General features: G+C 44.7%; 1 protein-coding gene across 3 annotated transcripts; it reads left to right on the plus strand.

Moving 5' to 3' along the window:
- Nucleotides 1–3,993: 3,993 nt before the first annotated feature.
- Nucleotides 3,994–25,980, plus strand: LOC141194463 (uncharacterized). 3 transcript variants are annotated; one of them, XM_073662385.1, is made up of 8 exons: nt 3,994–4,070; nt 17,153–17,205; nt 17,701–17,939; nt 18,069–18,248; nt 18,332–18,455; nt 18,539–18,636; nt 18,832–18,922; nt 23,050–25,980. In XM_073662385.1, the coding sequence occupies exons 3-8, from the start codon at nt 17,868–17,870 to the stop codon at nt 24,477–24,479; spliced, it is 1,995 nt and encodes a 664-aa protein (XP_073518486.1). In that variant the 5' UTR covers nt 3,994–4,070; nt 17,153–17,205; nt 17,701–17,867; the 3' UTR covers nt 24,480–25,980. The 3 variants fall into 3 exon arrangements, with proteins under 3 accessions (XP_073518486.1, XP_073518487.1, XP_073518485.1); XM_073662386.1 differs by lacking the exon at nt 3,994–4,070 and adding an exon at nt 4,823–5,213; XM_073662384.1 differs by lacking the exon at nt 3,994–4,070 and having other exon boundaries at nt 16,944–17,205.
- Nucleotides 25,981–27,079: the final 1,099 nt, after the last annotated feature.

Consider the following 27,079-nt stretch of genomic DNA (forward strand, 5'->3'; position numbering starts at 1 on the left):
ATTTGACCGAGAAGGAGAGTGATGGGGTGCTACGCCAGATGACCTGGCCTCCACAGTCACCAGACCTGAACCCAATCGAGATGGTTTGGGGTGAGCTGGACCGCAGTGAAGGCAAAAGGGCCAACAAGTGCTAAGCATCTCTGGGAACTCCTTCAAGATTGTTGGAAGACCATTTCCGGTGACTACCTCTTGAAGCTCATCAAGAGAATGCCAAGAGTGTGCAAAGCAGTCATCAAAGCAAAAGGTGGCTACTTTGAAGAACCTAGAATATAAGACATATTTTCAGTTGTTTCACACTTTTTTGTTAAGTATATAATCCACATGTGTTAATTCATAGTTTTGATGCCTTCAGTGTGAATGTACAATTTTCATAGTCATGAAAATACAGAAAAATATTTAAATGAGAAGGTGTGTCCAAACTTTTGGTCTGTACTGTATGTACTCACTGTGTGGTGGTGATGGTAGAGGACATTGTGTAGCAGGATCATTTTGGCCTTGTATAGTAGTAATTTTGGGAATATTGGTCTTTGTATAGTGTATTTTAGATTAGTAACAGTGGTATACTGTAATTATATATGTATAAATCCTCTTTTAAGTGGCAGGGAGGTTACATGGGGAAACATGTACTTTGGGGCTGGGGTCCCTGATCTCTTAGGACCCCAGCAACGCTCCTGCACTGGGGAAAAGCAGGGTCTGGAGGCCACTTTAATATGATCATTTTATGGATATGACGCCAAAGAAACTAATGAAGTGCTTTGCAAAGTGCCAGAATTTTCACAATTCTGAAAATAAATTGTAAGTTTAGTTCCACTATAAGTGATGTTAATTCTGTTATGAGAGCTAACCTTCTGAGACAGTTTATCAATGCGGTGTGTGAATTGTCACATTAAGCTTTGCTACATCTATACATAGTGAAGTTCAGGATCAAAATGCTGCAGGTCCCATCTCTTCTACAGAACAATCCCATGGAAATAAAGCTGATCATTTTATCAGATGGGATCATTAGAACTTACCTGGTTGGATCCTTTGTTTCTGGTGGTTTCTTTCCCAGGTCGTCATTAAGGCCCTTTACAATAAGCTCCAAAAACTCATCGGACTTTCTGAATCTTTCAAGCGTTTTCTCAATCACAGAAAGGACAGAAAGGCCGCGCTTATCCTGGCAGAAGAGAATCAGAGATATATTGTTCTACATCTTCCAGATGTTTGGATTTATTTACAGACTAATGATTAATCTCGCAAGAAGAATGATAATATAACAGATCAAAATTTTGGGGTAAAATTATTCAATTTTAAAAATATATATAGCAATTACATTATTCTGACAAGACCAATTTTTTATTTTTTTCCTCCCCCTTTTCCCAAAAAAACTATAACTTTGTTTTTTCATTCACATAGACGGAGGGCTTGTGTTTTGTGGGACTAGTTGTTGTCTGGAATGACAACATTCAATTTACCACATAAAGTATTGAAAAATGGGGAAAAAATCAAAGTAAGGTTATTATTTTTGTTTGTTTGTTTTTTATGAACATTTTAAAAAAATGTGGTTTGTGAGACCATTTTCATCTTGCGAAGACCTAATTTTATAAAATGATCCCATTGATGGAGTTGTCGGCTTCTTCTTGTGGAGAGATCAGTAGTTACAAGTTTCTGATTACATTTTTGGGAGGGAAGTAGAGACCCAAAAACCACAACCACAACCATGGCACTTTAATGTCCTTTACAGCATTGACCCAACGTGTAATAGATTTATATATAATGAAAGATTGTACTTATGTCAATGCAGCAGAAACAAATATTGTTTTACGCTTTTCTTTTTTATAGTTGGCCAGAAAACCGCAGAACCTTAAGCAGAAAATGACATGAATGAGAACATGTGCCCGGCTTGTACCGGATCCGGGGGTGTTACGTACAAGGCGAAGGTCCCAGAATAAGGATTTGCTTCATTTTGGTGCAGAGTTTCTAGTAGTTTCTGGTTACTACTGTTACAGGCAGATGCCGTCTGCATAATACAGCCAGCACCGCCTCAACCCCTCCATGAATGTGGACCCCGGCACAAACACTCAGGTCCATCCTTTTATGCTAAGACATTAATAATTCTACAATTATCACACACAACTTATATATAGAAACCCCCCAACCGTCCCCGATCCAATGGGACTGTCCGGCTGTCGCTGGAGGTCGGGGCTATGTCCTGACGAGCTGTGTTCTGTCAGGACAGTCCGTGTAGTACAAGAATGTCTCATGCCGTGCATGCTGCTGTGATCGCTCCTGGAGAGGGGCAGCATCCACTCCGTACGCCTCGTACACGCCCAGCTCCGCTCCATACGCCTCGTACACACCCGGCTCCGCTCCGTACGCCTCGTACACGCGCGGCTCCGCTCCGTACGCCTCGTACACACGCGGCTCCGCTCCGTACGCCTCGTACACACGCGGCTCCGCTCCGCACGCCTCGTACACACGCGGCTCCGCTCCGCACGCCTCGTACACACGCGGCTCCGCTCCGTACGCCTCGTACATACGTGCGGCTCCGCTCCGTACGCCTCGTACACGCGCGGCTCCGCTCCGTACGCCTCGTACACGCGCGGCTCCGCTCCGTACGCCTCGTACACGCGCGGCTCCGCTCCGTACGCCTCGTACACGCGCGGCTCCGCTCCGTACGCCTCGTACACGCACGGCTCCGCTCCGTACGCCTCGTACACGCGCGGCTCCGCACGCCTCGTACACACGCGGCTCCGCTCCGTACGCCTCGTACACGCGCGGCTCCGCACGCCTCGTACACGCGCGGCTCCGCTCCGTACGCCTCGTACACGCGCGGCTCCGCTCCGTACGCCTCGTACACGCGCGGCTCCGCTCCGTACGCCTCGTACACGCGCGGCTCCGCTCCGTACGCCTCGTACACGCGCGGCTCCGCTCCGCACGCCTCGTACACGCGCGGCTCCGCTCCGCACGCCTCGTACACGCGCGGCTCCGCTCCGCACGCCTCGTACACGCGCGGCTCCGCTCCGCACGCCTCGTACACGCGCGGCTCCGCTCCGCACGCCTCGTACACGCGCGGCTCCGCTCCGCACGCCTCGTACACGCGCGGCTCCGCTCCGCACGCCTCGTACACGCGCGGCTCCGCTCCGTACGCCTCGTACACGCGCGGCTCCGCTCCGTACACCTCGTACACACGCGGCTCCGCTCCGTACACCTCGTACACACGCGGCTCGGCTCCGTACACCTCGTACACACGCGGCTCGGCTCCGTACACCTCGTACACACGCGGCTCGGCTCCGTACACCTCGTACACACGCGGCTCCGCTCCGCACGCCTCGTACACACGCGGCTCCGCTCCGCACGCCTCGTACACACGCGGCTCTGCTCCGTACGCCTCGTACACGTGCGGCTCCGCTCCGTACACCTCGTACACACGCGGCTCTGCTCCGTACACCTCGTACACACGCGGCTCTGCTCCGTACGCCTCGTACACGCGCGGCTCCGCTCCGTACACCTCGTACACACGCGGCTCCGCTCCGTACACCTCGTACACACGCGGCTCGGCTCCGTACACCTCGTACACACGCGGCTCGGCTCCGTACGCCTCGTACACACGCGGCTCCGCTCCGCACGCCTCGTACACACGCGGCTCCGCTCCGCACGCCTCGTACACACGCGGCTCTGCTCCGTACGCCTCGTACACGTGCGGCTCCGCTCCGTACACCTCGTACACACGCGGCTCTGCTCCGTACACCTCGTACACACGCGGCTCTGCTCCGTACACCTCGTACACACGCGGCTCTGCTCCGTACACCTCGTACACGCGCGGCTCTGCTCCGCACACCTCGTACACACACGGCTCTGCTCCGTACACCTCGTACACACGCGGCTCCGCTACATCCACACTGTAAACCCCTCCTGACCCCACACATAAACTTCAGCTCATCCAGCACCATGACAACCAGCACAGCAGAGTCCTGCATCCACTGAGGCCCCTGATCATGTGACCCCTGACTCCTCCCCTCCTGTGACCTCATCACAGCTCCTGTGCGCACAGAGCAGCCATATATGTGGTGGCGGCTCTGCAGGTGGAGGTATGTGGAGACCCCATTACTGGGCGCAGGGGGCATTAACCCCTTCAGCACGGAGACTCTTTGGGGGTCTTGTGTTGCCCCTTTATAAGAATCTTAAGGTTTTTGTTCTGTTTCCTGTAATAGATACATACGACCCAACTATGGAGACAGGAAGGGGGGAAACGTATTGTTCTCATAGTACAGGACCCCTTTACTGGCCCCACAGTGTAATGCCCCCATTATGCCCCTTATGCAGGATGTATGATGCCCCCCACAATGTAATGCCCCCATTATGCCCCTTATACAGTATGTATGATGTCCCCACACAGTGTAATGCCCCCATTATGCCCCTTATACAGTATGTGTGATGCCCCCACACAGTGTAATGCCCCCTTTATGCCCCTTATACAGTATGTATGATTCCCCCACACAGTGTAATGCCCCCATTATGCCCCTTATGCAGTATGTATGATGCCCCCACACAGTATAATGCCCCTTATGCAGGATGTGTGATGCCCCCCACACAGTGTAATGCCCCCATTATTCCCCTAATGCAGTATGTATGATGCCCCCCACACAGTGTAATGCCCCATTATGCCTCTTATGCAGGATGTGATGCCCCCCACACATTGTAATGCCCCCATTATGCCCCTTATGCAGTATGTATGATGCCCCCCACACAGTGTAATGCCCCCATTATGCCCCTTATGCAGTATGTATGAAGCCCCCACACAGTATAATGTTCCCCCCTTAGCGCCTGAAGTCCTGTAGTTGGAATAATCCCTCTGGAGTTGGTTTTACCTTTGCCTGCTCCCCTACATTTAGACCCTCGAGCATGTATACAGGCATGTAGGGGAGCAGGCCTTACTAGATATTGAGGCTTTGTACAGTAATATATCGCATGAGGATGGTATCAGAGGGGTAAGACGTTTATTGAAATCGAGATCAATAGAGTGTAGCAGACAGAATGACTTCATGGAGGATCTTCTAAAATTCACTCTTACTCATAACTTCTTTCTTTTTGACAGGAAATACTTCCACCAGCTCAGGGGTACTGCGATGGGGAGCCTCTGTGCCCCTTTGTATGCTAACCTATTCTTGGGCTCATAGGAGGAAACCACAAAATTCAGGGATGATCATAAGTGGTGGCATCCATATATTGGAGTATGGTATAAATATATTGACAACATTTTTATCATCTGGTCAGGGACGGCCAGGTGTTATCCGAGCGCGCTCGGATGCTAAGAGTATCTTCTGCGTGGTTGAAAAATATGTTTGCCTCGTCACAGTTGCATAAATTGCGGCTGCTAGGCATCTGCAACACATGCAGGGATTGTCTGTTATACTAGAGAGGAAGCTATAGTGTCACCAAACTGGGACACAAGTTCTCCTACACAGAGCTGAATATGCAGTGCCACAACCAGTAGTGTGTGGCCCTCATCGAATGGACTTTGAGAGTCGTACCGACAGCCTCGGACTGGCCTGGCGGGGTGCCGGGAAATTTCCCGTTGGGCCCCCTGCAGAGAAGACAGAGGAGAAATTTTTTTTTTGAAAAAAAAAAGTGGTCGCGGGCCCTTTAAGGGCGCGCGCACGCACTCTCACCGTCGCGATTCCCAGGACAGTAGCGGGAGGGGCCTGGGAGCAGGAGAGCCGAAGAGCAGAGCAGGGGCTGCACTGCTGCGTCACACTCGGCAGACAGGGCCGCATGTCTGCTTTGGCTATGTGCCCACGATGCAGAAATGAAGCAGAAAATTTCTGCAGCATTTCTGCATCTCCCTGGCAGAAAAAAGCGCATGCAGATTGTGCATGCGTTTTTCCTGCAGAATACATGCGGATCCACATGCGTATTCACATGCGTTTCCGCATGCAGATTGACAAGCACTTTCCAGGCGATAGCATCACTTGGAAAGTGCTTGACAACTAGGTCACACTGTATAAATCCATGCAAACAGCATGGATTTATACAGTGTGAACCGTAAAAATTAAAACAAATAAAGCTATACTCACCCCCGAGGCCCCGGCGTGGCTGCAGCGCTGCTTCCTGGCTGGTTCCCGGCTGCCGGCATATCGCGAGACAGAGCGGTGAAGGGCCTGCGGTCACATGACTGTGACGTCACCGCAGGTCCTTCAGCGCTGCTGGCATTCAGAGAGAAGACGCCGGACAGGTGAGTATAAACTTTATTTGTTATTTTATTCTTTTTTTACAGGTACAATGGTACCCAGGTCTGGATGAGAGTCTCCTCTCCTCCAGACCTGGGTACCATCCGCACATAGAGACGCATAGAAGCCGCTTGTACAAATGTACAGTCGCGGTTTCTATGCGTCTCAATGCAAGTCAATGGCGGGAGTTCCGCTGCGCTTCCGCAAAATTAAATGACATGCTGCGGATTTTTGTACGTAGCATAAACGCTGCGGAAAAATCCGCAGCATGTGCATAGAACATGCGGAATCCCCTTGGGGACCATGGGGTGCGGATTACCTAGCGTTTTACAAGCGTTTCCGCTGCGGAAATTCCGCAGCATAAACGCTTGAAAAACGCTACGTGGGCACACAGCCTAAAAGTGACGTCACAGCGCGCCCTGCCCTGCAGTCTCCCGCCTTAGGAGCGCGTCTGTACTGTACAGGTAGTGTAATATTTGTGTGTTTGTATGAATTTTTATGTATATGCCTGTGTGTGTGTATATGCCTGTGTGTGTGTATATGCCTGTGTGTGTGTGTATATGCCTGCCTGCGTGTGTGTGTAAATGCCTGCCTGCATGTGTGTACAGTGTGTGTGTGTATATTCCTGTGTGTGTGTATATGCCTGTGTGTGTACAGTGTGTGTGTATATGCCTGTGTGTATATGCGTGTGTGTTTGTATATGCCTGCATGTGTGTGTGTGTGTGTGTGTGTGTATATATACCTGCATATGTGTGTGTATATACCTGCTTATGTGTGTATATGCCTGTGTGTGTGTATATGCCTGCATGTGTTTGTGTGTATGTATTTGAGTGCCAGCATGTCTACGTGTGTATATGTATCTTCACACATGTGTGCGTTCTTCCCTGCGTGTCTGCATTTTTGTGTGTCATTGTCTGAGTGTGTCTGTGCATGACTGTGTGTGCATTTCTGCGTGTGCTTGCTGTGTGTGTACGTGTCCCCATTTCTATGAGTGTGTATCTGCGTGTGGATATTAGGGCTCTTTCACATGTCCTGATATTTACGGGACTGGAGATATCATTGTCCACCTGTGTGTCATCCGTGTGACACGTAGCAGCGCTTGGGAATCAGTGTACAGTTGGCGCTGTTCCCAAGAGCCGGGTGCTGAGCGCTGCCCTCATCATAGATCCCTGCCGGTGCTGCAATCAGCAGAAGCTGGGTCAATGATGAGAGTAGTAGTCTACTCATGCCGTGTCCAACTGTAAAAATAGGAATAAAATAAAAAAAATCCTTATACTCACCTCTTCTAAGTGTCACTCGCTGTAATCCGTGCGAGTGCTCACGCCGAGGGGAATGACTCCTGCAGCGAGCGGGCCCCGAAGCTGCGCTCAGTGATTGACAGGGCACCGCTTGTTAAGCACAGCTCCGGGGCCCACTCGCTGCAGGAGTCATTCCCCTCAGCGTGAGCGCTTGCACGGATTACACTGGGTGGCACTTAGGAGAGGTGAGTTTAAGGATTTTTTTATTTTATTCCTATTTTTACAGTTGGACACAGCGGGAGTAGACTAAAATTCATCATTGACCCTGCTGCTGCTGATCGCAGGACCGGCAGGGATCTATGATGAGGGCAGCGTTCAGCACCCGGTGCTTGGGAAGAGCGCTAACTGTCATCAGTGTGCTTGATGTTTTGCTGGAGGTGCAGCAGGTAAAAAACAGACATGTCAGCGTGTTTTGCCCACGGACACCACATGGTCTGTGGAAAGTGGAAACACACTGACATGTGCACATTCATTTGAATGGGTCTACATGTACCAATGTCTCTGGTACGTGTGGAAACTGCCACCGCATGTACTGACGTGTGAAAGAGCCCTTAGTATGTGTCTGTGTGCGCTTGTGTTCGTGTGTGTAAGCGCGCTTCTGCATGTCTGTGTGCTCTTCCGAAGATTTATTATATTTAGGGAGAGATGGGAGAGAAATTTTAGGTGACCGAATGGGGAGATGTGTGAAGAAACAGTATGGTGAACTAGGGGAGGGGTGGGAATGAGTGCAGGAACAGAATACGGAAGGGGGATGTGTGAGGAAACAGTATGGAGAGTGGGGGAATAGTGTGAGGAGACAGTATGGAGGGAGAAAAGTGTGAGGTGACACAGCACAGAGACTAGGTAGTGTGGGGGAAGGTACAGAGATGCGGCAGTATGGGGGGAACAGTGTGAGGGCACAACAAGGAGGGAACAGTATGCTGAGGATGGGGAGTGTGATGAAGGGGCACAGTATAGAGACTGGGCAGTATAGGGGGGACACAGTGTGAGAGGACAATGTGAAGAGGGGGCCCAGTATAGTAAGGAGAGGACAGTGTGGAGAGGGGGCCCAGTATAGTAAGGAGAGGACAGTGTGGAGAGGGGGCCCAGTATGGTAAGGAGAGGACAGTGTGGAGAGGGGGCCCAGTATGGTAAGGAGAGGACAGTGTGGAGAGCAGGTACCATAAGAGGGGTAGAGTGTATGTCATGTTTTGTGCAGGGAGCATTGTAAGAGTTAGGTTTATTCAGGGGCTCAGTGTAGATATTTTTATTCAGGAGCATTATAATAACTCTGCTATCTTTAAGGGCATCGTGTGGGGATGTGCTGCAGAAGACCGGAGAAGATGGAAGTCTGCAGAGACGAGCTGTGGATGAGAAAAGTCATCATGGAGTCTGGACAAGAGGAAGAAAAGAAAGAGAACGACTCTAATCAGAGAAGCCGTCTCAGGTAAGATACCTGGATGTAAATGTTCATTTGTGATCCTGCCTGCGTCTCATCAGTACTGTGCTTCTTGTATGGTCCGCAGTCTGATGATGACTGATAACAACTCCCAGTATCTCTATTGTTAATTACATACTGGGAGTTGTAGGTTTATGCGATACAAAGATATATGGGGCTGACCTGACATTACAATTGATGGTGATTCAGATGATATATTCATGTACTGATGTGTTTGTGCGCGTCTGCGTATCTGGAATAATATGTATTTTTGTAAGATGCGTGTATGTAACTGTGCATTGTGGTGTGTAATAACATTCATATGCTTGAGGCACCTTTACTAAATCTTTTAGGTCTCTTTCACATGTGTTAGGGAATTCCATTTGTCTTTCCCCATTTAGGAACAGACAAGTGAAATTTGCTAACCTTGTCATAACTGTCACCATTGGGATGTGCTTGTATGGAGCGGGTTCAGGAGCTGAGCCTGCTCCATACCGGGCAGATGTCGGCTGTGTTACATAGCCGGCGTCTGCCTGTAACTACAAAGTGAGGGTGCTGCAATAACATCCGGCACCTTGATTGTGACACTTCCATGGAGCCCAACCTCAGGCTGAGCTTCATTGAATGACTAACATGGCAGCAGCACCTGGCAACTAGTGCTGAGTGAGTGTGGTCGGATAAGGTCCCCAGGGTAGCATGTTTTGCAGCGGTAGACAGACGCAACACATGCAGGAATTGCCTGTTTGTTAGGTAATCCCTGCACGTGTTGCTTCTGTCTACCGCCGCAAAACATGCTACCCCGGGGACTCGAGCATATTAGCAGAGCACTACAAGATACTCAGATAACACCCGAGCATGCTGGGATAACACCTTATCCGACCACGCTCGCTCAGCACTAGTTGCCAGGTGTTGCTGCCATGTTAGTCATTGAATGAAGCTCAGCCTGAGGTTGGGCTCCATGGAAGTGTCACAATCAAGGTGCCGGACGTTATTGCAGCACCCTCACTTTGTAGTTCGCGGTGACTGTAATGTCTCCGTCCTTGCACCGACCCAATAACAGGAAGTGAGTGGCGACAGGGAGAATAAAATGTAATTTTCTCCCTGTAGCCAATGCTTTTCCATTAAGCCGTCTAATCAGGCTTTAAACCCTATTTACCTGCAGATTACCCCTATATCTGCAGATAAATATCATTTTTCAAGGTGACAAGTTACCATTAAAGGGACTCTGGCAGTACGGAATGACTGTTCGAACAAAGTCCTGCCGCTTGGTGCTCCACATACGGCCAATCATGTAATTATAGTACATTATAGAAAAGCATAACAAGTAATAAAACAGTTTATGGTGGGCTGTAGTGTGGGCCCCTAGAGTCAGTTCCCCTTGTGGGCCCTAGACACCCCAGTCCGACCCTGCGTACCGATGCACCTCAGCCAGTGAGGTCCTCACAAATCAACTGGGAGCTGAGAGTAGCTGTGAGGGACTGTAGCGACACATCTCAACCCATATGGTCCCCACAGGAGATTATAGGCCTTACCATAATGGTTTGTTGGACTGTTGTAGCTTGTAACAATAGTTATGTACTTCTACATATAACCAGAAAGTTCTTGACTCTGCATAATGCAGAAGTACAGTGTCCATTTTTGACAAGTGATTCTGACAAGTGACTTTTACTACTGTAATAATAATAAAAAAATATTCACTGTTCACTTATGGGACTTGAACCCAAAACTCTACGTCTAGAAGAGTACCCCTGTAGTTTGTGTGCTAAATAGGCATAATTACAAAAAAACACAAAACATTCCTATTGGGATTTGAACCGAGCCATTGTAGTTTCAGAGGCTGATGCCTTACCATTGAGCTATCCAGCCATGACATAATGCCTGGGAGCTTTTCTTGTCTTATGAGATCAACCATGAAAATACCCAGGATGACTAAAAGTTATTGTGATTCTGATGTTTGAAGAAAGTCACACATCAAAATCACACATCATTTGAATTTGGCTTGGAGCAGGTATTTCTGAAAGTCCCAATCAGTTTCAGATACTGTAGGTTTGCACTGAAAATCATATAACCAAACCGAACGCTTAGCTTTTATCACCTGAGTTTATAGCTCAGTGGTTAGTGTACTGACTTCTGGACAGAATTTTGGGTTCAAGTCCCATCAGCGAACAGTGACTTTCTTTTATTATTATTACAGTTGTAAAAGTTACTTGCCAGGATCAATTGTCAAAATCACTTGTCAGACAGGGTATTTAGCCTCAGGCTGACATCATTCTGATGTTTGATTTTGATATCTGATTATGTCCTAAAATGGACACTGTACGGAAGAAGCATTCATAAAGTATTGTGCCTGCTATCTGATATATGTACTTATTGTCAAGTTCTTGTTAGGTAAGAAAAGGTTTTTTTGGACTTTGGGGGCCAATTACAGCTATTGCTGTGGGACCTGTGATTTTTATCTATACCACTGTTTATAGGATGTGTATAGGATAATAGAGTAAAATAAAGTTGTTATGGACATGATTTACCTAACATTGTGCAGTGAGTCTGTTTTCCCTATAGTGACCGATATTTCTTGTTATTAAAGCTGTGATATATTTTTTCATTTTAAACCTTTTTTTAACTTTTTTAAACAACTCTCCTTAGTGCGATCATACAACACAGAAGCCTCTGATTGCTCAGATAATGCACTGTTCTACTGTAGTGCCGTGTATTATCCCTGCCTGTCAGTGTAATACCAACAGCCTCATACACATGAGATAAATGTTGACTGATTGGTCATTAGGCAGATGACTATCTCTCCCGACTCTCCCATACACACAAATATTCCAGCTTTCCTGTGGTGTGTATGAGAGTCTCCTCCAGACTCCTCTAGCGGAGGATTATCTACAGGAAGAACAAACTTATTAGCCTCTGAAATTCTCTGCCCTGACATCATCTGACAGGAGGTCCCCAAATACATTATATAGTCAACCAAACCCCCAAAATCAGTGCTTTCATGCAACTTTAGTCTAATATTTATGGAGGCGTTAAAAGGTAACTTATTGGACGCTGCCTTTGGCCCGTCCTAATAGACTTTCATACATTGCAGGCCCAGACACTATTATTAGGCATTTTAAGTATCATAGTAACTAGGCAGCCCCATACTATTGAGCACTTGGGGGAGGAGGGGCACTGAGCCGGACTCTGTCAAACCTTCTTAGATGCCATGTTTCCTTTGGACAACAAGTGGTTAAACTGCCAGGGTTTTTGTTGTAGCCGCTCCTGTGCCATCCCTGCAGTGAACATCTATGTTCTGGTGCCCAAAAGTGTGAATTTTTTTTAAAACAAATGTTTAACGTGTTAAAAAATAACAAAATGTGTCTTTATGCTTTTTTTTTTTTTTTTTTTTTCAAATATCTTTTTAGTCAAGATTTTCAAACATTACAATACAGAAAAGATACAACTGAGTAAAACGTTTGACATTCCATGTCAGCATTACATCATATACATTATAACTTGTATAAGGAAAGGAAAAGAAGAGAAAAAAAGGAGGGGAGAGAGGAGGTAAATGTATTTAGTGGGGAAGTGGTGGAAAGGGTAGAAAAGAGAATATCTCCCACTGCAAACATTTGTACACACTGTTAATATACTTAAACCTTCAACTGGAATATGGGACCTGAAGAATCCCCAGCGTAGCCCCCAGATCCTCCAAACAATACCACTCAGTACAGGGCCACCAACAGGGCATTACTGCCCTTACTGGCGTATGGGGCCCGGTGCTCACCGGGCCCCTGGGAACTGAACTTGTGTCCTCACTTGGACACAGGTTCACTTTAAAGCTATTGCCGTGCGGGAGTCTTCCCGCATGTCAATAGTTAACGGCCACCAGCCAATCATAGGCCTCAGGCTGAAGTCACGCGCACGTCGCTGGTGTATGACGTCAGTTCCGGCCTGTGACATGGCAATACTCGTTTTACAATATTACAGTAAGTCCCCCCCCCCCCCCCCCCATGGAGACCTTTCTTTCTTTCTTTTTTTTATTTTATCCCCCCCCCTCTTTCCTTTCCTTTTCTTCCTTACTTTACTCCTTTTCTTTCCTTCCCCTACTCCCTTTCCTTCTCTTCCCCTTTTCTTCTTTCCTTCTTCCCTCTCCACTCCGCCATGCAGTTTTTTACTCTACAGTAGTATATATAGGTGTTACTCTAATTAATCCTTTCCAACCATGGCTGCCATAATTTATGGAAGTATTCCTGCCTATTCTTCTTGGTGTAAATACTTTTTTCAAGTTGAATTATATAGTTCGTTTGGGCAATGAATTCACGTCTGGACGGGGGCTCTTCTCTAATCCAATATTTTGCAATCAATTTTCTGGCAATAAACAATAATCTCGCAATTGCTATTTTGGTTATGTTGTCTGTTTTTATTTCTAAACAAAATAGATTAGGGACAAACTTTTAATACCCTTTCTTCATTTTAATGGAATAATTAAATAAAAGTGAAAATTTATAACCTTATAGTGAGGGATATTATATGGGGTTTTCCCCATTTGGTTAATAATCGAGTGTACATCACTCCGGGCTATTGATAGTCCTATTTTGATTTTGGTAATTTTATTAATAGTTATTTTTATTTCTCAGTATAGTAGTGATAGGGAGGACCCAGGGTCAGCCCGCCAGAGCGTTACAAGAGGGAAGTAGAGAGGGGGAAGACATCACTACATGGGGGAAACCCCAAACCCTTAACAATTAACCACTTAACTGTTTATGCTCTGCAGTAAGTTGCCCTGCTAATAGTATTTGCACCACTGACCACGCTGTGGACTTCTCTTTTTTTCTGGTGAGTTGGACCTCAGAATATTAAGCTAAATTAAAAACTAAGGGAAAAGAAGAGACTCTTCCCGCACCTGGGTCAACCCGTTCACCAACAGGGTGCATGTAACTTCATAGCCTTAATCATTTATGTAGCATTAATGACTCTAAGAGCTTTATATACTATGTCTATAAATGCTACTGTGAATTATTTAGCAGCAATGTTCCTATGATAGAAAAGACAAAGAAAAAATATATAGCATCAACATTGAGACTGTTTTTCAAAGAGAACAATAAATAATATTGGTCCCTCTCATTAAAGCCAAGAAAAATAATGGAAGGGTATGTGCACACGATGCAGAAATGAAGCAGAAAATTTCTGCATCATTTCTGCATCTCCCTGGCAGAAAAAACGCATGCAGATTGTGCATGCGTTTTTCCTGCAGAATACATGCGGATCCACATGCAGATTCACATGCGTTTCCGCATGCAGATTGACAAGCGCTTTCCAGGCGATGTTAGCATCACCTGGAAAGTGCTTGACAACTAGGTCACACTATATAAATCCATGCAAACAGCATGGATTTATGTAGTGTGACCCGAGAGAGTGTATATACTTACCTCCGATGGCCCGCGCTGTCCTGCTCACTCCGTTCTCCCTCGCCGGCAACTTTGAATTGAAAGACCTGCCGACGTCAGCGTCACGTGACCCGTCACATGACTCTGACGTCACCGCAGGTCCTACAACTCGCTGCAAGTGCCGGGAAGCAAGCAGGAGCGGTGCGCGGGCCGACAGATGGTAAGAATACATTTCTTTTTTATTTTATTCTTTTTTTTACAGCTTTTTAATGGTACCTGGGTGTGGATGAGACTCTCCTCTCCTCCACACTCGGGTACCATCCGCACATTAGAACGCGCCAATAACGCAAGTACAAATGCTGTCTTGCGGAATTGGCGCGTTCTAATGCAAGTCAATGGCGGCGAAATCGCCGCGTTTCCGCAAAATTAATTGACATGCTGCGGATTTTTGACCGCAGCGTTAACGCTGCGGAAAAATCCGCATCATGGGCACAGCACATGCGGATTTCCATTGAGGAACATTGCTTCCCTTCTACCATGCGTTTTTCATGCGTTTCCGCGGCGTTTACGCAACTGCAAAAACGCCGCGGAAACGCATGAAATACGCATCGTGTGAACTCAGCCTAAATCTCTACATGAAGAATTAAGATGATGTAAACAAGCAATTCACTTCCTGACATGTAAACCAGTCGGAGACATAACTTTTTCAACATTTACGAATCTTTTGAATAGGCAGAAAAGAATGGCTGACTTGTGGAAAGTGATTACCATTCAAGTAGGTGATCTGCTCCGGTGTCTATGCTGTCCTTGGGCCTTTGGTGTTGAGTAGTGTCTGGCTTCTTCTCATTCACTTCTTTCCTAACCTCCATGTCTCGATGATTTGGAGAGTGAAGTGTCCATGTCCCTTTCAGCCTCTTGAGGCGACTTAAAAGTAATAACCTTTCCTGGAAAATTCTTAGTACAGCAGGATACTGGAGTGTGAACCTCCACTTTTACTGGAATAAAGTTAAACAGATTTTTTTTAAAGGACCTCTTGTGTTTGGTGACATCTTCCGAATAAAAAAGGGCTGGATGATTTCCTCACTACGCATAACATTGTGGGTTATAGTTAAATTAGTGACAAAATGTACAATTGGGGGAGGAAGGTTGAACTTGATGGACCTAGGTCTTTATTCAACCTATGTAACTATGTAATCTTCAAATAGTAAGAGCCGCATTACTTTCATTATCGAAAGGCGATAGTCATGCAAGGTGTGAGAAAGACTTGGTGCAACACAAAGGGAAGAGGAAAAGGGAGCCCAGACTCTATGGAAAGGGGGAAGTGGAGCCCTCCTAGGCTGATCTAGTATCACCCTGTCTCCACTAACGTCCCTACATTTTCTCTTCACCAATTGCCGCACGCAAACCTCACCCTGTCTTTCCCTGGTGTTTGGCCCTGGCTAGGGAAGGGAGCGGGATGAGCGCTAGTCAATCCCCACTGACTACTATTAATAACAAGGGGTAACAAACAAGGGAAGATAGCTTAGCTTTTAGTCAACTTCAGAGAGATGAATACCCTTCCTCATAGCTCCAGAGAGGATGAAGTAATGCACTTTGCTCCGAGCCTTCACAAAGGGTAATGTGAGTGTCGCCGGCACCTCCCTCTAGCAGACAGCAGGTATTTATACACCCAGGCCAGGGTGTTAATTAGCCAGAGGAAGATAGCCGCTGGGTCCTAGAGAGACAGCCTCTAAGAAGGTGTCTGTAATGCCAAACGTAGAGATCTCCTGCAACCAGCTGTAGGGCGACTGTCTGTCACTTCTGACACACCCGTGACAGTGATACCTTTTTCTGTAAGCTCTCATAATGTCTGCTTTGTCGTAATCTAAGAATTTCATTGTTGGTGAGAACGTATATCCAGTCCCACTCTCTGTGCTCTTTCAACTCTGCCGCTATGGCTGAGACCCAGTGATTGAGGCATATCTCTCTCACAGAGTCGCTGTAATTCTGAGGCAGGAACCGACTCCATTAGCCTTATTAGTCTCAAGTTACTGTGTCTGTATCTATTCTCTAGATCTTCCACCTTTTGGACTCTCTGTCACTTGTGATTAATTCGGACGAATGCAATCCAGTAAAACATTGGATTGCATTAGGTCCAGTGTTAATTTTTGAGTGTGTGCCCACATGCGTTTTTTTTTTCCAGCTCCGATCGGATTGCGATTGGACTATAAAAAAAAAAATGCAATATGGTGCCATTGCATGCTGAATTCGGATCACACGCACCCATACAAGTCTATGGCTGCATGTGAAACATCGCACTGCACTCTGATATCACCCTAATGCATTGCGATTCCCGCCGGCACCAGCAAAAGATGAGATGGAGAAATTAATTTCTCCATCTTCTCCGCAACTGTGCTACAATCCTCTCATGTGAGAGGATCGGAGCACTGACACTCGGCTGTCGCTCTCAGCAGAGCAGGAGCCGAGTGTCATTCGCATATCGCTCTCGCATCGGATGCCACACGCTAATGGGACTCCGGCCTTTCACGGAGGCGGCTGGATTCTGTAGACATTTCTTTAACGTAACATAGTACATCGTAACATAGGTTAAATAAAGACCTAGGTCCATCAAGTTCAACCTTCTTTCCCCAATTGTACCCCCTACAGTAACACTACACTAACTTACTAACTAACTGGGACTAGGCCTCACAAATGTATTATTATTACCATTTTTATTATTGCTTCTCTTTTACAATTAAAAATAAACCAGTTTATAATTTTTTAATTAGTTTTATATTTTATGTTACTCTAGTGATTTAATAAAAGTATTAATAAAATCCCTATGTAAGTTTTCATTTAACTATTTGCATCTTTCAATTGCAGGACCCGTTGTTCAAGCTCTGCGATTCTATCTTTGTGGCCACCTAGTTCTCACTGTAAGTGGTTGAGGGAGGTTTGGATGGTTGCTCCAGAATCTTTTGAATATCAGGAGCAATTCTGCTTTCAACAGCCAGTTATTTATAGTCCAGCAAATTGGAGGGTACCTTTGTTAATGATGCATCCTCAGTATATTCACTGTTAGACGGAGGTAAAGCTGTTTGCGTTGCTGAGACGCATTCTGGGGTCAGCGCCATATTGTCCCGCCATCCGTTCGTCAAAGCAGATACTGGTTCATGGAAGAGTAGGGCAGGTTTGTCAAGGTTTTTACCCATTCGTAGGCTTGTCTAGGCCATTTATCGGTGCTTATGTCTGGTTTTATTTAAGTCGGGTGCACGAGCTTTTCACTTGCATCCTACTTGACTAGCGCTGTAACCTGAAATCCAACTTATGCTTTTTGCATGTTTTTTTCTTTTTACAAAAATTGTTGGTGCTAATTTTCTTTTGAAACATTTTAATATCTGCTTTTTTCTGGTGTTTTTCTTGTAATATAGGAAAGCCTAAGGCCAGAAACAAACCCCATAAAACACTGTACATGGAGATTTTGGTATCTAATAATTTCTGTGCACTGTGTTTGTACAAACAAAAAAGCTTTTAGAAATGCCTCAGTGAAGATCTTCTGTAGAAGAGAATTTTCCTCATTTACCGGTCAAAGATAGATATGGACAGAGACAAGATGGCGGAGAGGATATTACACCTCACCCTAGAGATCCTCTTCCGGCTTACTGGAGAGGTGAGAGATTCTGATGACGTCACATTACATCATTCTTATCTATGGGAATAACAGATGGACAGAACTGGAGAGGTGAGGACTCTGGAAATGTCTGTAGTGAGATTTATTAATGTGTCTCTCCATAACCAGGATTACACAGTAGTGAAGAAGACCTCTAGTGAGCGCTGTCAGGACCCTGTGTCTGAGGGATCGGGAAGACCCCTGAGCCCAATCACAGGGCCTCCACCTCAACCCCTGATACATGAGGACATCAATGACCAGAAGATCCTAGAACTCACCTACAAGATGATTGAGCTGCTGACTGGAGAGGTGACACTGCTGGGAATGCTGGGACATTATACAGTAATGCTATGAAGGGATTGGGGGGATGATTGTATCATTGTATCTGTCAGATTGCTATAAGGTGTCAGGATGTCGCCGTCTATTTCTCCATGGAGGAGTGGGAGTATTTAGAAGGACACAAAGATCTGTACAAGGACATCATGATGGAGGTTCCCCAGCCCCTCACATCACCAGGTAATAGACAGGACTAAATACACACGGCCTATAATTATCTGTATGTAAAGAATGAATTCAGTCCCTGTATGTGTTTCCTCCAGATCTATCCAGTAAGAGGACAACACCAGAGAGATGTCCCCGTCCTCTTCTTCCACAGGACCGTAAACAAGAAGTTCCCAATGTTCCTCAGGATCATCAGGTAGATGAAGAGAAGGTGTCATGAGATCTCCCTTATGATGTGTAGATAGCTGTGAAGGTCTTGTGCTCAGTCTTGTTTTATCCACCAGTATTATATGCTTTATACTTGTGTAATGAGAACGGTGGAGATGGCAGGATTAGAGCTGATCATAGATGTGACTTCTTCTGTCTGTGACTTTTACAATATTTGTCTCAGGGTGAAGATCTGACCCATATTAATACTACAGAGACATATGTGAGGGGTGATGAGCGGTGTAAAGAGGAGATTCCTACATATGACCACCCAGGTGAGTAGTAACCACTAAATGCTGAGAAGTCACAGATTCTTCTCAGTCACCGGCTGTGGCTGCTTTATCGGTGGTGTAGTCCGGCCGTATCACAATCGTGTGATCACCATTTTGCTTCTAGATCACAACATTCTCCTGCTGACCGTTACCTGTCCAGATCTGTAAACTATAAAGCCAAATGACAGTGTGCGTAGAATGTGCTGACAAGTTGGAAAATCACTTGAAGAAAAATATTATGATGGGCCTTTATTGAATGCTTTATTGAATAAGAAATATACCCCTCTTGTAAACAGAGCATAAGCCCAGAGCATGGGCCAACATTTCCACCGTTTTACCGGTCTTTTTCAAGGCAAATCCATCACTAAACAAAACAAACCAAAATTAATACAGGTATAACAGATATGGCAGGTTCTGCCTATTATAGGCTACAGAATATTATAGTGACAATTCCTAGAACCCCACCAAAAAAATAAATATAGAGGTAGAGGAGTGGTGTCAGAAGGATAAGCCAGGTGGACAATAGATCCTAGATAAGGTCCAACAGGGACGCGTGATATAGACAGAAACTATTAGAGTTATATATTGAGTTAATATTACCTAATATGAGGGTCTTTCTCAAACATCGCTAGAAGAAGAGAAATATACAAAGTTAGCCGTGCTGTACAAATATACATGAGGTCCTAAAAATTAACTGTACAGGAATAATATGTACAGAAATCATGGGGAACAAAAACCATATTACATTTATTCTATGCAACTACATGACATGAAGACAACAAAACAACGAAAAAGCAAACAAAAAAAATAAAGTAATAATTAGTGTTGAGCGAGTATGTTCTGTTCCGAGTATGCTCGGGCCATGCTCCAAGTAATTACAGCTGCTCGGTGATATGGTTGAATCGCTCCCGTGTGCATGATTTGCGACTGTTTGACAGTTCTAATACGTGGGAGGAATGTCTATTTCTTACACATTCTTCACATGTGTAGGAACACTAAAAGCAAGAATTTGAGGGATAAGGACTAGAGCCAAACATATGTGCACATATACACTGTGTGCACAATTATTAGGCAAGTTTTATTTTAGAGGATTATTTTTATTATTGATCAACAACTATGTTCTCAATCAACCCAAAAGACTCATAAATATCCAAGCTTAATATTTTTGGAAGTTGGAGTGTTTTTTTTTTAGATTTGGCTATCTTAGGAGGATATCTGTTTGTGCAGGTAACTATTACTGTGCAGAATTATTAGGCAACTTAATAAAAACCAAATATAATCCCATCTCACTTGTTTATTTTCACCAGGTAAACCAATATCAGTGCACAAAATTTAGAAATAAACATTTCTGACATGCGAAAACAAAAAAAATTAGTGATCAGTATAGCCACCTTTCTTTATGATGACACTCAACAGCCTTCCATCCATAGATTCTGTCAGTTGCTTGATCTGTTTTCGATCCACATTGCGTGCAGCAGCCACCACAGCCTCCCAGACACTGTTCCGAGAGGTGTACTGTTTTCCCTCCCTGTAGATCTCACAGTTTATGATGGACCACAGGTTCTCTATGGAGTTCAGATCGGGTGAACAAGGGGGCTGTGTCATTATGTTTTTCTTCTTTTAGACCTTTACTGGCCAGCCACGCTGAGGAGTAGTTGGATGCATGTGATGGAGCATTGTCCTGCATGAAAATTATCTTTTTCTTGAACGATACCGACTTCTTTCTTTACCACTGCTTGAAGAATTTGTCTTCCAGAAACTGGCAGTAGGTCTGGGAGTTGGGCTTCACTCCATCCTCAACCCGAAAAGGTCCCACAAGTTCATCTTTGATGATATCAGCCCATACCAGTACCCCACCTCCACCTTGCTGGCGTCTGAGTCGGAGTGGAGCTCTCTACCCTTTACTGATCCAGCCTCTGGCCCATCAAGAGTCACTCTCATTTCATCAGTCCATAAAACCTTTGAAAAATCAGTCTTAAGATATTTCTTAGCCCATTCTTGATGTTTTATCTTATGTTTCTTGTTCAAAGGTGGTCGTTTTTCAGCCTTCCTTACCTTGGCCATGTCCCTGAATATCGCACACCTTGTGCTTTTTGATACTCCAGTAACGTTGCAGCTCTGAAATATGGCAAAACTGGTGGTGATTGGCATCTTGGCAGCTTCACTCTTGATTTTCCTCAATTCATGGGCAGTTATTTTGCGCCTTTTTTGGCCAACACGCTTCTTGCGACCCTGTTGGCTATTTGCCATGAAACGCTTGATTGTTCGGTGATCACGCTTCAAAAGTTTGGAAATTTCAAGACTGCCGCATCCCTCTGCAAGACATCTCACAATTTTGGACTTTTCAGAGCCCGTCAAATCTCTCTTCTGACCCATTTTGCCAAAGGAAAGGAAGTTGCCTAATAATTAAGCACACCTTATATAGGGTATTGATGTCATTAGTCAACACCCCTCCATATTACAGAGATGCACATCACCAGATTTACTTAATTGGTAGTTGGCTCTCAAGCCTATGCAGCTTGGAGTAGGACAACATGTATAAAAAGTATCATGTGATCAAAATACGCATTTGCTTAATAATTCTTCACGCGGTGTATATGTATCTAGGGAGGGTTTAGTTAATAGGTGAGACGGATATGTTCTGGAAGGGGGAGGGGGAAAGAAGACATTGAAATGGTACAAACCTAGGTATGGTAATGTCCGAAGTATAAGGAAGTTTTATGCTTGTTAGCAAAAATGTACTGTCCAACCGTGGTACGGTGGAGGCTGTTGGAAAAGACATAAACGTAGCTGAGATGTAATCAGTAGTATAAAGGAAAAGTGGACACCAGGAGTAATACTGACCATATGGAGCGTTGTCCAGGGGAGTTGGTGTGGAGCGCTGTGTGCACTTGCAGTGGTGCTCTGGTGCCATTGGTGTCAGTGGGAACGTGTATATACGCGCTTAGCTCGGTACTTCCGGTGTCAAGGCACCGGAAGTGACCCAGGATTGAGAGCCAGAACGAGGCTTCAGACGCAGTGTGTACCGAGCTAAGCGCGCATATACACGCTCCCACTGACACCAACGGCACCACAGCAAACGCACACAGCGCTCCACACTAACTCCCCTGGACAACGCTCCATATCGTCAGTATTATTATACAATATGGTTTTTGTTTTGTTTTTGTTCCCCATGATTTCTGTACATATCATTCATGTATAGTCAGTTTTTAGGACCTCATGTATATTTGTATAGCACGGCTAATTTTGTATATATCTCTTATTCTAGCGATGTTTCAGAAAGACCCTGATAGGGTTGAAACGTAACCCAGCATATGGCTTTGTTCTGTCACAATAAATCTATTACTAAGGATATCTCCATGAGTGCGGCTGATTATCTCTTATTTGGTGACTGAAGCAGGTGCAGATCCCAGAGGAGATGGGACACAACATTTACAGAAGCCCTAATATAATAAAATGTCAGAAAATCAGCAGTAGAAATCCCCATATAATGACTCCATTTTGGAAATTATAACCCTCATTGAATCAATCTTTAGAAGTTGTTACTATTTTGACTCCACAGGCACTTTCCGGAAATTAGCACTCACTGGATGTTTGAGAGTGAAAATTGCAAATATACCATTTTATTACCCAACACATAGTGCCCAGATTGTGCTGCAGGAGACACACACCGTAGATTAAGTGGGTTCTTCTCACTATAGTAATGCCAAATACATGGATGGTAAATGTGGTTTGGACGCACTGCAAGGCTCAGAAGTGAGGGGGAGATTTGACTTTGGGAGAGCGGATATTGCTGGATTGGTTTATGGAAGCCATGTTGCTTTTCAAGAGCCTTTGAGCCACTAGTGATGTGGAAACCCCCGTTTTTTTCCATTAACAGATGATGGATTTGAGTGGTATTATTTTCGCCTACATAACATTTTTTGGTGGCTTTTTATTGCATATTTGGGAGGCAGACTGAACAAAAAGTTGCACACCGTGCTCTACTGGTTCATCCTATGAGGTTTTCTTGGTGAATAATTCAATATGTTTTCATAACTTACCATTTTACAGTTTAAGTAGAAATGTTAAAAAATATAAAATTCAAAGATATTTTATTCTAAAATAATAATTGGTTTTATTCTTGGCAGATGTCTGTACCAGGAGATCAGAGGGACAGCTGACATCTTCAATTTTTAAATCGGATAATCTTGAGATCCCACAACAGACAACTGAAGTGAATGCCATTACTCCAGATATACCATCATCCCTTCACAGCAAAGATCTGTCATCTGATCCTCTGAAACACGTCATGTCTTCTGATTCATTACCGAATACTAAGGAAAATCAAAGTCACAAAATAAGCATTAAAAAACAAACTGCTCCTAATTCAAAGAAGCCATTTTCAAGTTCAGAATATGGAAATGGTTTTCCCCTCGAAAAGTCTTCTCTTAAACATCAAAAAATTCAAACAGCAGAGAACAGATTTTCTTGTCACAAGTATGGGAAATGTTTTAACCAGAAATCAGATTTGGTTAATCACCAGAGAACTCACACAGGGGAGAAGCCTTTTTCCTGTTCAGAATGTGGGAAATGTTTTAACCTGAAATCAGATTTGGTTAGGCACCAAAGAATTCACACAGGGGAGAAGCCTTTTTCATGTTCAGAATGTGGGAAATGTTTTAACCGGAAAGCGCATCATGAAATGCACCAGAGAACCCACACAGGGGAGAAGCCTTTTTCCTGTTCAGAATGTGGGAAATGTTTTAATCGGAAATGCAGTCTTTTTATACACCAGGGAACTCACACAGGAGAGAAGTCCTTTTCATGTTCAGAATGTGGGAAATGTTTCACACTGAAAGGGAATTTTGTTATACACCAAAGAACTCACACAGGAGAGAAGCCTTTTTCATGTTCAGAATGTGGGAAATGTTTTAACCTGAAATCAGATTTAGTTAGGCACCAAAGAATTCACACAGGGGAGAAGCCTTTTTCATGTTCAGAATGTGGGAAATGTTTTAACCGGAAAGCGCATCTTGAAATGCACCAGAGAACCCACACAGGGGAGAAGCCTTTTTCTTGTTCAGAATGTGGGAAATGTTGTAACCTGAAATCAGATTTGGTTAAGCACCAGAGAATTCACACAGGGGAGAAACCTTTTTCCTGTTCAGAATGTGGGAAATGTTTTAACCGGAAATGCAGTCTTTTTATACACCAGGGAACTCACACAGGAGAGAAGCCCTTTTCATGTTCAGAATGTGGGAAATGTTTTAACCGGAAAGCGCATCTTGGAAGACACCAGAGAACCCACATAGGAGAGAAGCCTTTTTCATGTTCAGAATGTGGGAAATGTTTTAACCGCAAAGGACATCTTGGAAGACACCAGAGAACCCACACAGGAGAGAAGCCTTTTTCATGTTCAGAATGTGGGAAATGTTTTAACCGGAAAGCGCATCTTGAAAGACACCAGAGAACCCACACAGGAGAGAAGCCTTTTTCATGTTCAGAATGTGGGAAATGTTTTAGCTGTCAATCAGCTTTTGTTAAGCACCAGAGAACCCACACAGGGGTTGTCCACTAGTAGGGCAACCCCTTCTCATTCCTCATGTTTGGTCTTGTTAAAATATAAACACTTAAACAAACCTCCCATGACGGCACAATTCCAGCGGTGTCAGGATTCTCATTCCCGGGGCTCATGTGAAGTTGTTACATCACGTGGGCCCTGTGCCCAATCAGCCCTGGCTTCACTGTCCCCGCCTTCAGACGTATTGAACATCAACAGGAAGCCAGGGCTGCAGCTTCTCTCTGACTTCGTCTCATTGTTCGATTTGTCCGAAAGTGAGAACAGTGATGCCAGCGCTGATTGGATGCAGGGCTCACATGACATAACAACCTTACATGAGCCCCCGGAACGCAAGTGCTGACACCGCTGGAACATCGCCGGCATGGGAGGTTAATATCTCACACACAGAGAAGCCATTATCATACCTAGATTGTAAAAAATTAATTACTGGAAAATCATATTTTGTTAACCATCAAAAATAACCCAGACGTGGAGAAACTATATATTTTATTTACGAATTGTAGAAAAACACATAAGACCGTCATATAATTAAATGAGAAAGGAAAATTACTTTAGAACTTACCGTATTTCTTGGACTATAAGACACTTTTTTCTTCAATCAGATCATTTTTATTAAGAAAATGACACAATAACGTTTTACAAAGAAAGATCAGTAGAACAAAGAGAGATTCAATGTTACATGGTATCATTATATATTATTGTTATACATAAAATACAATAAAATTGTCATCTGCTTCCAAGGATTCGATTTTTTTCATTCAAACAAACTAATACCCCCCCCCAATAACACTCCAGAGAAATCTATATTCATATGATTATTACTTTTTTATGATATGTATACATTAGAATATCTGCCATTCAGTTAGAATAATTCGTTTGCATGTGTACTGAACATACTTATATCTTTTAACCTGGAATGATCATACCACAAGTGTTCATGAAACCAGAAATTGCCATATGTTATTTCTCAGGAGTACTCCAGATGGCAGGTCTGGAATATTCAACCAGGGTCCGCAGATGTTGTCAAATTTCTTGGTTGCTTTTCTCTTTATATACCTTTATTTCTAACCAAATAATATTGTTTAGCTTATTTATTAACTTATAAATTGTCGGTGGTTGAGCGTCTAGCCAATGTTGTGCAATAAGTTTGCGTGCTTGATACAATGTTCGCAAAAGACCTATAGCCATCGGGGATTCAAAATCGACAGATTCTCTCCAATATACCAATATGCATATTTTGGGCTCTGCTTGGATTTGCACACCAAATACCCTTTATTAAAGATAGTGTTTTTCCAGTAGGAGCCCAATCTACAGAACTCCCAGAACGTGTAACAAATGCGCATCTCCTGTTGCACATCTTAGACAATCTGCATTTGGACATGGTCCAATTCTAAATAGAAGGCTCGATGTTCTATACAGTGGGTAAGGAAAGACCCCTTTACATTTTTCACTCTGTTTCATTGCAGCCATTTGGCAAATTCTAAAAAGTTCATTTTTTTTCTCATTAAAGTACACTCTGCACCCCATCTTGACTGAAAAAAAAACAGAAATGTAGACATTTTTTAAAATGTATTAATAAAGAAAAACTGAAATATCACATGGTCATAAGTATTCAGCCCCTTTGCGCAGTATTGAGTAGAAGCCCCCCTTTGAGCTAGTACAGCCATGAGTCTTCTTGGGAATGATGCAACAAGTTTTTCACACATGGATTTGGGGATCCTCTGCCATTCTTCCTTGCAGATCCTCTCCAGTTCCGTCAGGTTGGATGGTGAATGTTGGTGGACAGCCATTTTCAGGTCTCTCCAGAGATGCTCAATTGGGTCTAGGTCATGGCTCTGGCTGGGCCAGTCAAGAATGGTCACAGATTTGTTCTGAAGCCACTCCTTTGTTATTTTAGCTGTGTGCTTCGGGTCATTGTCTTGTTGGAAGGTGAATCTTCGGCCAAGTCTGAGGTCCAGAGCACTCTGGAAGAGGTTTTCATCCAGGATATCTCTGTACTTGGCCGCATTCGTGTTTCTTTCAATTGCAACCAGTCGTCCTGTCCCTGCAGTTGAAAAAACACCCCCATAGCATGATGCTGCCACCACCATGTTTCACTGTTGGGATTGTATTGGGCTGGTGATGAGCAGTGCCTGGTTTTATCCACACATACCGCTTAGGATTATCATCAAAAAGTTCTATCTTCGTCTCATCACACCAGAGAATCTTATTTCTCATAGTCTGGGAGTCCTTCATGTGTTTTTGAGCAAACTCTATGCGGGCTTTCATATGTCTTGCACTGAGGAGAGGCTCCATCGGGCCACTCTGCCATAAAGGCCCGACTGGTGGAGGGCTGCAGTGATAGTTGACTTTGTGGAACTTTCTCCCATCTCCCTACTGCATCTCTGGAGCTCAGCCACAGTGGGGGTTCTTCTTTACCTTTCTCAATAAGGCTCTTCTCCCACGATTGCTCAGTTTGGCTGGACGGCCAGGTCTAGGAAGGCTTCTGGTGGTCCCAAACTTCTTCGATTTAAGGATTATGGAGGCCACTGTGCTCTTAGGAACCTTGAGTAATGCAGAAATTCTTTTGTAACCTTGGCCAGATCTGTGCCTTGCCA

This window comes from Phyllobates terribilis, unplaced genomic scaffold, assembly GCF_046119375.1.
Source record: "Phyllobates terribilis strain yellow unplaced genomic scaffold, ASM4611937v1 Scaffold_71__1_contigs__length_7168151, whole genome shotgun sequence".
NCBI lineage: Eukaryota > Metazoa > Chordata > Amphibia > Anura > Dendrobatidae > Phyllobates > Phyllobates terribilis.

What these genes read in the sequence shown, in the direction of transcription:
- LOC141194463 (XM_073662385.1), top strand. Translation starts at nt 17,868, where the DNA reads ATGGACAGAGACAAGATGGCGGAGAGGATATTACACCTCACCCTAGAG. An exon ending in TCTTCCGGCTTACTGGAGAG is followed by an intron (nt 17,940 to 18,068) that starts GTGAGAGATTCT and finishes CTCCATAACCAG; the next exon opens with GATTACACAGTAGTGAAGAA. An exon ending in CCAGCCCCTCACATCACCAG is followed by an intron (nt 18,456 to 18,538) that starts GTAATAGACAGG and finishes TGTTTCCTCCAG; the next exon opens with ATCTATCCAGTAAGAGGACA.